General features: G+C 35.6%; 1 protein-coding gene across 2 annotated transcripts in view; it reads left to right on the forward strand.

Annotated features, from left to right (window-relative positions):
- Positions 1-12,937, forward strand: part of LOC106872365 (2-amino-3-ketobutyrate coenzyme A ligase, mitochondrial) — a 25,508-nt gene extending 12,571 nt beyond the window's left edge. For both annotated transcript variants that reach the window (XM_014919335.2, XM_014919336.2), the window contains exons 6-12: positions 1,473-1,559; positions 2,693-2,775; positions 3,722-3,831; positions 5,706-5,807; positions 7,986-8,064; positions 9,010-9,057; positions 11,148-12,937. In XM_014919335.2, the coding sequence (XP_014774821.1) occupies positions 1,473-1,559; positions 2,693-2,775; positions 3,722-3,831; positions 5,706-5,807; positions 7,986-8,064; positions 9,010-9,057; positions 11,148-11,257 (619 nt within the window). In that variant the 3' untranslated portion in view covers positions 11,258-12,937. The remainder of the gene's footprint in view (positions 1-1,472; positions 1,560-2,692; positions 2,776-3,721; positions 3,832-5,705; positions 5,808-7,985; positions 8,065-9,009; positions 9,058-11,147) is intronic.
- Positions 12,938-13,551: the final 614 nt, after the last annotated feature.

The following is a 13,551-nucleotide window of genomic DNA, read 5'->3' on the forward strand; positions in this document are numbered from 1 at the left end:
ATATATATATATATATATATATATATATATATATATATATATATACATGCATGTATATGTTGAAAAGTGGCAAAATATTAATAAAGCTGATCTTGTATAAATAGAAAGAAAAAATTTATATTATTTGACATTTTGGTATTGGTATTTTGTTCAAGTGCCAGTATGATCTCAGCACTGTGTATTCAGTAGGAAAATGGTTATATAAAAGATGCAGTGGAAATCTCTGGCAGATTGACAGAGAACAAGGATTTCAAATGTGCTAGATGTAGATAGTTGTCAGTAGGGGCATCTATGAAATGAAGTCGATGAACTGTTCAGATAGTTTATTATCTACATGATTTAATTAGCATTTGGAGTACACTGGATATATAGTAACCAGAATAAGTAGGAATGGTAGAAATTTAATCATTAACTTTGCTATCAACAAAGGTTTCCTTTTTCTATATATAAATGGTTAAGAAACATATTAGAATTGCATAGTAGTGAAATAAGAATATTGAATACAGGTTAGAAAGAAATTAATCTGGTATTATCTGTTGGTATTTGATGTTAAATTTAATAAGTGGAGTACAAAGGAGTGAAGTAAATAGCTGGGCATTAAAGGCATCAGCTGAGGAATGTAGAACACATGACTGCACTGAAATTGGAAATGAGTGTAAGATGATAAAGTACCACATACTGACGATTGACAGGAACCAGTGACAGAGACATGGAAAGAACTGATGAGCTCAAATCTTAGGATGCTAGGCCTCACATCTAAGATGACAAAAGATCTGGATGCATGGCAATATAGTAGATATGTCCTATCCCATGCCAGTATGGATAAACAGATGTTAAAATTATAATTGTAATGGCCTTGTTTGTTACCCTCAGCAAATAATTCAAAATAGTTATATTTTCTTTTCATGTTGACCTGGCTTCACTGTTTTTATATATTCTTTAAGTTACACTCTCTTTTATAGCCATTTTGGATTTTCCATGAGTGAATTGGTTTTTTGCAGATTTGTTAGTTTTTACCAGTGAGGCAGTCATGTTCTCTTTTTATAGTAATCCAGCCAAATGCCATTCTCAACCATTAAGTACGAGGAGATGCTGAAAAGTTCCTGGCTTTAAGGATATTGCGAAAAACCTGGTTGGAGGCCCAACCTTACAAGTTCTTTTACAGGGTTTAGAATAACTGAAGGACTGCTGCAATAAGTGTGTGAACCTAAGAGGGGGGATATGTTCAATAAAATCATAATTAACTGATCCTCCTGTATTTTCTTTTAACCAAAACCAGGAACTTTTCAGCACCTCATCATATATAAACAATTATCCTTTCATTTTTCATTCAACATTAAAACAGTATAAAATAAGTTGCTATCACCATTCCTAATCCTTTGTAACTTTCAAGGTATTTTTCCCATCTTGGTAACTTCTGAAAATATAATCTAACATTTGAAACCAAACTTCTTAATTTTTCTTCTTTTCAGAGATATCTGTGACTTAGCTGACAAATACAATGCTATTGTGTTTATTGATGAATGCCATGCTACTGGATTCTTTGGTAAGACTGGCAGGTAATTCAGATTTCTTTTCTTTCCTTGTTTGCTTTTCGATATGAACAAATGATGTTATATAATTCTATTTATCTTGTTTCAATCATTGGACTGTGCCCATATTGAGGCACCACTTTGAAGGGTATATTCAAACGAATTGGCTCCAGTACTTATTTTTGTAAGTCTGACACCTTTACTCTCAATCTCTTTTGCCGATCTACTAAGTTACAAGGATGTAAACAAACCAGCACCAGTTGTCAAGTGGTGGGAGGACAGACATACTCACACACACACATACGCATATATTTACAGGGTGCAATGTGTAAATTGTCACTATTTTATATTTTTAATTTCGTGCATTCACATTGCTTGTTTTTGATTTTGTCAACTACACAGTACAGTAGAGTCAGTTGGGCATCATCTATGAGAAAAACAGCACCATGATGCAATTCACTCTGCCAGAAATTTGAAAATGACATACTGTATTGCTTGGCATTCATGCCGGAAGCTCCAATACAAACATTTCAGAGTGTCTGGGTGTCAATATGAGGACATGTACCGAGAGTGATAAAAAATCAAACATCCAGTCAACATCATGGTATTTGGAGTGATCACTAGTGATAGCAATGTTATGCCTCCAGTCATCTTCCCAGGCAGCCGTAGACTCAACAAGGAGGCTTACATCAAGTGCCTAGAGGAAGTAGTGCTGCCCTGGGTCAAGAAGGTGGCTGCTGGAAGACCCTATGTTTGGCAACAGGACCCTGCACCATGCCACACAAGCAGGAGAACCCAGTCATGACTGTCAGACAATTTCTGCGATCACATCACCCCAGACTGCAACCCCTTTGATTATTATGTCTGGGGTGCAGTTGAGCAAGAGACTAACAAAACTCCTTGTAAGACCAAAGATGAACTGAAGGAAAGGATTATGGTAGCATTATGGAGACCAACCAGAAGAGTAATTTTATACACTCCTATTTTTTAAGTAGAGAATTTTCAGGAGTTAAATTTCTGTTTTATATGTTATAACTAATTTTTCTTATTTTACTTATTGTTTGGTAGTCCTTTATTTAATAAGTTTTTCAGTTAGTTACTACTTGTCTAAATGTGACTGAAAATTTACAGTTACATTTTTATATCTTTCCTTTTTCTAGAGGAACCGAAGAGTATCATGGCATTGAAGGCCGTGTTGATATCATCAATTCTACCCTTGGAAAAGCATTGGGTGGTGCTGCAGGTAAGCCTGATGTCATTATCTCACCAATGAGATTTTTTAATCATATTTTTGTCTGCTTCAATATTATAATGTTAGAGTTATTGTTATTACTATATGATTGCTATATTATCATCGTCATCATTGTTATCATTTTCACTATAAAAGACTCAGTAATCTTTTTTTATCACCATTACCTTCATCAACAGCAGAAGCACCTAATAATACCATCATCATTATTAGCAGCAACAGCATGAGCAGCAGCTCTTCTTTCATTACTTTGCTCATCCCCTTCATAATCCTTACTCTCATCAAGTTTTTAATAATTTTTATAAGTTATTAGGGGTTTCATATTTGTTTACTATATTGCATATAGCAAACAAATGTACCTATCATTCCCCTGGAGGAATGTTGGACCTCATGGAGGTAATGACTGAGACTTTTGGCATTATGTCGTGCTTGAGAAGAAGACCCATCAAGGCGAGCAAAATCACAGTTGTTACAGATACTAGTGTCAAGCAAATTAGCACCTGTGCCAGTGGTATGTAAAAGCACCCTGGTGTCACGCAAATTGGCCTCCATGCCAGTGGCATATAAAAGCACCCATTACACTTTCAGAGTGGTTGGCATTAGGAAGGCCATCCAGCCATAGTAAACTATACTAAATCAGACTGGAGTCTGGTGCAGCCTTCCAGCATGCCAGCCTGGTCAAACCGTCCAACCCATGCCAGCATGGAGAACGGACGTTAAGTGATGATGATATATATCTACAGTAACTAAATCATCATCATCATCATCGTTTAACGTCCGCTTTCCATGCTAGCATGGGTTGGACGATTTGACTGAGGACTGGTGAAACCGGATGGCAACACCAGGCTCCAATCTAATTTGGCAGAGTTTCTACAGCTGGATGCCCTTCCTAACGCCATATATATTTCTTTGTTTTCTATTTCTAATTCCTGAATTTCAGGTGGATATACTACTGGACCCAAGGCTTTGATTGATTTGCTACGACAGAGGTCTCGCCCATACTTATTCTCCAACACACTTCCACCTCCAGTTGTGGCCTCTGCTAGCAAGGTCAGTAACATCTAACATTTCTGGAATATTTGTGTACTAATTAACTGTCCAACATTGTCATGACAATCATTGACAATGTGAGTATTGTAACAAGGGGAATTTGAACATCATTATGAAAATGAATGCTATATCATCATCATAATGTCTACTTTTACATGTTTATGTGTCAGATGAAAGTATGTTGAAGCAGAGTTTTCTACAGCCAGTTGTTCTATTGTTGATGTCCTGTTTCCAAACGAGGTAATAATCTACCAAACAGCAAACAGCCTGGACATTTTTATAAGGAGAACTGGAAACAAACAACATTGAATGAGATTTTATTTACAAAGATTATGCAACATGTCAAGTCATATCAAGAAGCCCAGACATGCTTTTGCAGTGAACTGATAAATGACACTGTGGGTGAGCTACTGCTTACAACCACCAATTACAAGTGAAGATTAGGCTAATACACACAAACATTCACACTCACACACCATCATCATCATTGTCATTTCACATCCATTTATGCTAGCATGGATTGGATGGTTTGGCAAGATCCAACAAGCTGAAGGACTGCATTGTGCTCCAATAGCTGTTTAGGCATGGTTTCTATAGCTGGATGTCTTTTGTAATACTAACCATTTTACAGACTGTAGTGGATGCTTCTTTTCATGATGCCAGCACTTTTGACGTCACCAATTAACTCTTAAGACAAAAAGAAAGAAATGACCCTTTGGTTGGGATTGTAGTAGGCGCTAGAGTATGTTTGAGGGACAGGCACATGTTTTGCTATAGAGGAGATAAATGACTACCATGCATTATGTAAGGTTGGGTGGGAGTAGCTTGAAAGAAGACAATGATGATGCTGATGAAAATGGTTTTATATAAGTGAAGAGGTGAATGTAGTATAATGAACAAGAGTGGAGGTGTGGTTGATGGTAAATATAATTATGATGGGAGGGGAATGTGAAAGAATAGGAGTGGTTCAGAAAGGCGGAGGTGTTAAGTGTTGTTCACTAAAAGTGGAGAACTACTGTATAATAACCTGTAGATAGCTCAGAAAATAGAAATATGATGTTTGGTATGGGGGAGTGGGTGGGAGGGGGGAGATTTACTGTGACAGAGATGGATGTCAGCAGTACTTGGGAGTAGCTATACTGAGTGAAGGACAAAGGTTGGGGGGGGGGGTCATTGGTGGCAGATATAAGAGGGGGATAAGAATGATAAGATAAAAAGTGTTACAGGCAAGGTATAGCAGTCATAAAATGTAGCTCAGAGGATAAGGAGCGATAACTGGAGGCATAAAAAGGGGTGATTAGTGGAAAAGAGTGTGAAGGAATTATATATATATACATATATATATAATCATCATCATCATCATTGTTTTAATGTTCAATTTTCCTTGCTTATATGGCTTGGATGGGATTTTTTTGTTAAGGCAGATATTCTTTAGCCAGATGCCCGCCTTCATGTGTTTCCAAGTAAGGTAATATTTTCCATGGCCTGACATGTTTTTCATGAAGACTGAAAATGAACAGCACGCATGTGGTCTGAAAACAAGGACACACACACATATTCACATAATGGGTTTCTTTCGGTTTTTATCTTAGAAATTCACTCACAAGGCTTTAATCAGCTCAGGACTAGAATACACTTGCCCAAGGTGCTGTGCAGCAGGCCTGAACTCAGGACCACATGGTTTGGAAGCTAGCTTCTTAACCACACAGTCACACCTGCTCCTATTTATAAATACACTATTTATAAAAGTGTAGTTGTAAAATCACACCTTCAATATATACTTCTTGTTGTACACTATTTACAATAGACAAGGTATAATGTTCATAATGTACCAAATGTGATAGCTTTTGTTGATTGGTTTTTCTCTTTTTTAGTCATTAGATCTTATCATGCAAGATGACAGCCTGACTGGTAAGGTTCTGTCAAATACAAAACGTTTTCGAACTCAGATGGTCAATGCTGGCTTTACCATGTCTGTAAGTTTTACTTTTTTTTATCAATCTCATTAACTGCATTCATCGTTATTATCATTTTGTAATGTCCACATTTCCATGATTGCATGGTCAGTTTATTGAAAGAAATTTTCTACAGCAGGGTGCTCTTCCTTTCACTAACACTTGCCTGTTTTCAAGCTAGGTAATATTTCCCCATGGTCTGACATGTTTTCACAGAAGATTGGAAATAAATGACATTTACAGCTACCACATAACATCAAGATAAAGCGGTATGCATACATGCGCGCACACACACACACACACACACACACACACACACACATAATGGGCTTCTTTCAGTTTCTGTCTACCAAGTCCACTCACAAAGCTTTGTTTAGCTTAGGGCTATAGTAGAAGACACTTGCCTATGTCCTTCTATTAATTTATTATGTTTCAGCTGGAGCCTGTGGCCCTGCTGGGCTATTGCCATTGTTGCTAATGCTTGCTTATTTTAGACACACTTCCTTTCCCCTGAATCTGTTCTGTGTCTGGAATCCAGTCTCCAGAATCAGTCCTGGGTGAACAATAATGTTGATTACAAGTTTCTAATGGGTCAATCACTGGTTCACTGCATTTCTGACAGCAAGAATAACTTAATGCACAACAATTATCACAAAGAATTTTGTTCAAAATGCACTGATTGTATGGTTTTCTTGCTAATGCTTATATACTTTACTGATACATATAAGTATAAAAAGAGAATATTCATGAACAACAGCTTTGAAATTTCAAATAGGTATGCAATCTTATTGTTCTTTTGGATCTGGTAGAATTGTTTCTTTCCTGACAACGGTGAAAAATAAACTGCCATTATGATTCCTCTGTAACTCATAAAGTTTGAGTTATCTTCCTTAAAACTACAACAATTATGTTGACTGAAAAATACTGTGGATAAATATAAGAACTCATCCATATTTAGTTTTGCTGTGGAAATTGGCCAACAAGGACTTTTATTAGTAGCCTGATATTTCTATTAATATCTTTGGAAAACATGAATATTAAGCTTTCAGAAGTTCTTGAGAATTCTAGATTGGCAGAGTTGTTGGAACTTGGGATAAAAATACTTTGTAGTTTTTAACTTCAGCTCTTCACATTCTGAGTTTGTCAGTGATGACACTGGTGCCAAGCTGTACCGGCTTTTGCCTTCCCCTTGGACAACATCAAAGCCATTGTGAAGGAAGACTTGCTGGTCTTCCATATAAAAAAAAAACATGCCCAGACCTGCACCATAAAAAGAAACATTGCAAGAGTTGGTTCATGATCAATCCTGACAGATGGAGGCCTTATATATACTTGTAAATGTATGTCAGTAAGGAAGTCATGACCCTTTACATGGTGTCCAAAACTTTAGGGAGGAAGAAAGTTATTCTCAAACATGAGAGCTGGCCCAAATATTTGCAGTAGGACAGGGTCTGCTAAAGGCCCCAAAAGTGCAAGATAGGGGTATTAAACCAGGCATTAGATTAAGTCTACCACCCAAGTAGGCAATGGCAGAATTTGAACTCAACACGAAAGGGTAGAACAAATACCACAAAGCATCTGACCTGATTTTCTTGTGTGTTTACTAATCTATCACTCTGGGTTGATATATTTTTTTTTTATTGATGATGAAAGGATGAAAGGCAAAGTTGATCTCGGTGGCATTTAAATTCAGGGTGCATAAAGTTGGTACAAAACCATGAGGTATTCTATACAGTGCTCTAATGACTACCCCAATTCACCACTGATGTTATGTATTAGAATTCTGCAGATTGACTTTGCCATTCATTTCATTAAACTTAATAAGAGAAGTGTTGTGTCCTGGATTCAATCCACTATACCTCTATAAATTTTCATTCTCTGCCAATTCAAAAATAAAACCATATATCTATATCTGCCTGCCTGCCTCCTTCCCTCTTAAAAATGAGAAGAGATGAACAAGACACTCATCATCATCATCATCATCATCATCATCATCATCGTTTAACGTCCGCTTTCCATGCTAGCATGGGTTGGACGATTTGACTGAGGACTGGTGAAACCGGATGGCAACACCAGGCTCCAGTTTGATTTGGCAGAGTTTCTACAGCTGGATGCCCTTCCTAACGCCAACCACTCATGATATTATTAATCTTCTTTTCTTAATAAAATTTAATATTTTTTTTGCATTTTACTCTTTAGGGTGATCCTGACCATCCAATTTGTCCTGTGATGCTGGGAGATGCTCGACTTGCTTCAATTTTTGCTGATAAAATGCTGGGTAAGTAATCAAAGTTTTGTAGATTTAAAAAGAGATGGTCTTTATTTAAAGCCATTTTTTGATATTGAAATTTCCTAAATACAGCATTTTATTTAAATTTAAATGTTTGCTTTGATTATGGCTGTCATTAGAGAAGGCAACAGTTTAGTAATAAATACTTACATTAGAATTTTAAGGTACTAGGTTTAAACCATTCCCAATTCAATGAATCTCCCTTTTTTAGTACTAGCTTGGTTCGGGGAAAGGCTCTCACAAGCCATGTAAGATTGACACTATTATTATTCTGCCCTAGATGTTGCAAGTCAACAACTGTAGGGTGAGAATTCCAAAGAGAAATGTTCTTGGATGACAAGTGTGGTTCGACATCTTTCCAAAAATGTCCTTCATTGTCAATATAGAACATTTTTCTTTTTTCTCCAACAAATGTCATCTGAATATAACTTGTGGGTACGTATGACACTGTTATAGTTGCAGTAGTTTTCTTTTACATTCTCCTTGTCATGCCTGCAATGGATATGGCATTTGTAAAGGTATAGAAACGATGCCTGTGTGAGAAATCAGTATTGCATTGTATGACACTTGGAATGAAACTGGTTTGATAAGCCTTAATTAGTCATTGAGCCACCACGTTATCCTCATGCAGCGTTTGTAGATGAGTCAGCCTGAGTGGGCTTCTCTCTTGCTAGGCTAGAAAAATGCAGGCAAAATGACTCAATGCAAAATTTAATATCTATCACATTTAGACCACCTGGAAATTGTATGAGGGGATTCTAATGTATGAGATTCTCACATCCAGCACGACTGCTACAGATAAAACGTTAAATCAATGATAATGATGGGGAATCCTCATAATTTCTGTACTTCTGTTTTACTAGGCCAAGTAAAATTTTTGGTTTTTTCACATTTGAATATGTTTATGATTTTTCTGTTTTACTATTTCTACAGAGCAAGGAATCTATGTGATTGGTTTCAGTTATCCGGTTGTGCCAATAGGTTGGTTTCTTTTCATTTTTCCAGTATCTGTAATGAAAGAGAGAGAGCCTGAGTGGTGATTGAGACATACAGTCAAACATACTAATCTTTGTAGTTATTGCCAAGTATTGAATTAATGAAACCAACTGGATGAAATGTCACAAGATGGCAGTATATAATTGATATACTATATTTAAATGTCATCCAGGGGCTGCTTCATCAATCATCATCATCGTTTAATGCTTGTTTTCCATGCTAGCACATGTTGGACAGTTTGACTGGAGCTGGTGAACCAGATGACTGCACCAAGCTATCCTGTCTGCTTTGGTATGATTTCTACAGCTGGATACCCTCCCTAATGACAAGCACTTTACAGAGTGTAGTAGGTGCTTTTTACATGGCACCAGCACCAGTGAGGTCACTAAGTAACTTGCAAGACAAGACCCCTCAACTGAGTGGGCAGTAGTATTGAGTTGGGTTGGCTTTGTGCCAAGTGATGAGAGGTTAGAGTATAATAAAGAGATAGAAAAAAATATGTATTGCAGTTTAGGAGGTACATGGTTACTCCTGTTGGAAAAGGAGAGGAAAGAAAGAGAAGAAAATGTGTTGGAGTGCACTCTCAACCTGTTGGTTTCTCTGCAACTTTTACTAATGCACCATTCAGTACATCTTAACAAATTTGCCTTACGGTATGATGTAACAATTGCTCCATGTTTGCATGAAATTTTCTGTTACAATTGTGTGAACTAAACACAAATATTGTTGGTATTTCTCTTACATCAATGAAAATAATTTCAATGTTATTACTGGCAGAGAACATTCAAAACTTACTACCATTTTAGAGGTTTTCTCTCTTATCTCACTCCAATTTTAGAGGCTGAAATTAAAACTGTAATGGTGATAATAATGATGCTGATAAAACTGAACATTACATGTTGCCTGTGTGTGTTTGTGAATGCTAATAAATCCCTTGTTAAATATATAATGCTATCACATTTTACAGTTGTGAGTTGTAACTGCACATAGCTATTTACAGAAATGTGGAGAAAGCTATGGGAAATATATAATTTTTTTTTGTAGACATATTTCTTTGTTGAAGATTGCCTTCAGTTGTTGTCATTATTGTTTTAATGACCACTTTTCTTTGTTGGCATGTGTTAGATGGAATTCATTGAGACAGATTTTCTATGGCTGTGAGTGAGATAGATTAATATTTGCAGTTATGGCCAGGTATTGAATTAATAGAATCAGTTAGATGAAATGTCATAAAGTGGCAGTATATGGTAACTTGTTACACTATATTTAAATGTTATCCAGCTGCTGCTTCATCTATGCTTTCTCAAAATCCTGTTGTGTTTCCTGTCACTAATTCTCACTTGTTTCCAAGAAGGTAATATTTCCTAATGACTGGACATGTTTTCAGGAAAGATTAGAAATGATAAGTCTTCTCTGATGGTAACACTCCATAACAACTATCATACAATGTCATGACAAAGAAACACAGACACACACTTATGATGAACTTCTTTCAGTTTCCATCTACCAAATCCACTTACAAGGCTTTGGTCAGATCAGGGCTATAGTTGAAGATGCTTGCCCCTGGTACAAAGCTATGAGACTGAACCCGAAACCATGGACTGGAATTGAAAAAAATAACTTTGCCACTTTAAGATTCACTATAAGATTATGTTCAATTTCAGTTTTGAAACTGTTGAGCAAATAACAAACATGCCCTCTCCTAGCTAAGATACCAGTTCTGCAATAGGTATCTATTGTGCAACAAGGTAATTGAAGCAATATAGAAGTGGAAAACATACTCTAAGACATCACAAATAACTGCAGAGAACTTGACTATCTAATCTGCATTGATAATCCAATCTCATTACTGGGCTATTTCACTGTTACTGTATTAAGGAAAGAAAATCCTGATTTTTATGAAGAAACAAAACAGATAAAGAAAAAAATATTTAAATTACAACTTCAAAATAATCTCAATCATTATCAAGTCTAATGACTACCATGCCTCCCTTTGTTACTCCCTCTCTTCTTGAGTCTTATATTCCTTATATTTTCACCAATTTAGCTTCATTTTGCATTTGTTTATTTTTCAGGTAAAGCTCGGATCAGGGTTCAAATTTCAGCTGCTCATTCTGAGGAAGATATTGATCGTGCTGTGTCTGCATTCATAAATATTGGCAGAGAACTCAAAGTTGTCAGTTAAAAAGTATAAAACAAACAAACACTATTATTGTTGCTAATGCTGCTGGTGTTGGAATTTATTCTCATTTCTTCCAATTTCTTAAATGGTTCTTTTGTCTTTATCAAACTCACTTAAGGCCCTTGCTGTGGCTAGACTAATGTTTAGCCCATGTTGTGACTGGGCTTACTCATTGCTTATTCTTTATCCTATTGAATTTCCTTCTCTATATAGTCTTAATCTCTTTTCTCTCCTCCACCTCTTTCTCTCACTAAGCTGTTCACAATATCTTTGAGAGAATTTACTTTATTATACACAAATTATACTATTATTATTCACAAATTGTACTGTTATATTAAGTTTTCTAGAATATTCTGTCTCTTTCTTTCTATCTTCCTTTCTCTCTTTTTTTCCCCACCAGTTTCTTCTCTCTCCTTCTCTCTCACCACTTCAGTATTAGCTACATGTTATAGACATACACTAACGTTTATACATACAGACATTTACACATGCACAGTTATGTATGTGTTTATAAAGAGATATGCACTAAATTATGTGCTATTCCTCGTAGTTGAAATCTTTTAAAATTACTCAAAACAGAATCTCAGTCTTCGAAAGTTATTCACATATCAAGCTCTTACTGAATCTATAATTGAGCTTTAAATCTCAAAAAACATATATTTTTTTATACATTCCAGCCATGTAGCTGCAGTCATGCTGGAACAGTATTTTAAAAATAAAATTTAAAATATATATGAAAAACTAAATAAGCTATATAAAAAAAAATAGTTGTAAGCCCAATTTGAACAATATGAGAATTAAAAAAAAAAAATCTGGATCAAAAATAATTGGAGGATGAATCTCAGAAGATTTCCATGTGGAAACTTCACCATTTCCTAATTATTATTTTAATCATAAAAGGACTAATTCACCTGAAATACTGGAATGCCAGATTAAGTACCTTGATTGGCATTAATTAAGTCCTTTTATGTTTTTGAATTCAAATCCCATGTAGATCAACTTTACTGTTCATCTCACTGGGATTGATAAAAAAAAAATAGTAATGACTAATTTTGAATCTGTTGACTACACTTCATTTCTACAAATTCCTGGCCTTTTGCCAACCTTAGAGATTATTATTGTTGTGATGAGTGCTATAGAGATAGAAGTGAATGCCTGGCAAGTTGTTTTTTCAATTAATATTTTCATTCCTGACTGAAGCATTATTACCACATAAACTCATTCCTTCCTCCTATAAATTTGAGGCTTTATGTTTTAAACATTATTGTGGTAAATGCCATGGTGTTGTGGTAATGAATCCACAATGGATTCAACTACCTCATTTCATACTTCCAACTGAACCACATTAACTTTTATAGCTAATTTTCTTGTAACATAGCTTCCTATTTTCCTGTTCCTTACCAATAGATCTGAGGCCAATTCAATTATGTAAGATATATTATTGTTGTTATGGTAGGTGCCAGATACAGTTTAATGAACTAATTTTATCACTTGATTTTGATTCCCAGCAGAAACTATTTTCATGCCTCTTCAACCCCTAAATGCCTTTAGGAAAGCCATGAGCATCACAACTTACCAAATATTTACTTCTTATAAATCTCTGAGGAATTACAACTTGACAAATTAAGATCTGAGGTATTGCGCTGATAAAATAAAGATCTGTGGGGTTTTTTTACCTAGAAAGCGTTGTTGTTGTTATTACTGTTGTTGATGTTGTTGTTGTTGTTGCTATTATTAAGGTGGCGTGCTGGCAGAATTATTAGCATGCCTGTCAAAATGCTTAACAGCATTTCATCTGCCTTTACGTTCTGAGTTCAAATTCTGCCATGGTTGACTCTGGCTTTCGTCCTTCCAGGGTCAATAGAATAAGTACCAGTTGAATAGTAAAATCAATGTAATCAACTTCCCTGAAATTGCTAACCTTGTGCCAAAATCTGGAAGCAATAAATTTGAAACCCTTATCATTATTATTATTATTTATTGTTGTTGTTAAGGTGGTGAACTGGCAGAATTGTTAGCATGTCAGGCAAAATGCTTAGTGGCATTTCGTCAGTCATTAAGTTCCTAGTTCAAATTAACTTGAAATAAGTTTTTAGACTTTTAATGATTTACATCCATTTTCCTGTTTAAACGAGTGAGAGGATTTTTTTTTATTAGAACAATTATTTATATAACTGGATGTCTTTCCTAGAGCCAACTGCACAAACTAGACACAAACACGTTGTGTGCCTTGCTCAGAAAGACAACAGAATGGCTGTTGTTAGATTTGAACTTATAGCTATATGCTTAATATCTCA

Source organism: Octopus bimaculoides, chromosome 3 (genome assembly GCF_001194135.2).
Source record: "Octopus bimaculoides isolate UCB-OBI-ISO-001 chromosome 3, ASM119413v2, whole genome shotgun sequence".
Lineage (NCBI taxonomy): Eukaryota > Metazoa > Mollusca > Cephalopoda > Octopoda > Octopodidae > Octopus > Octopus bimaculoides.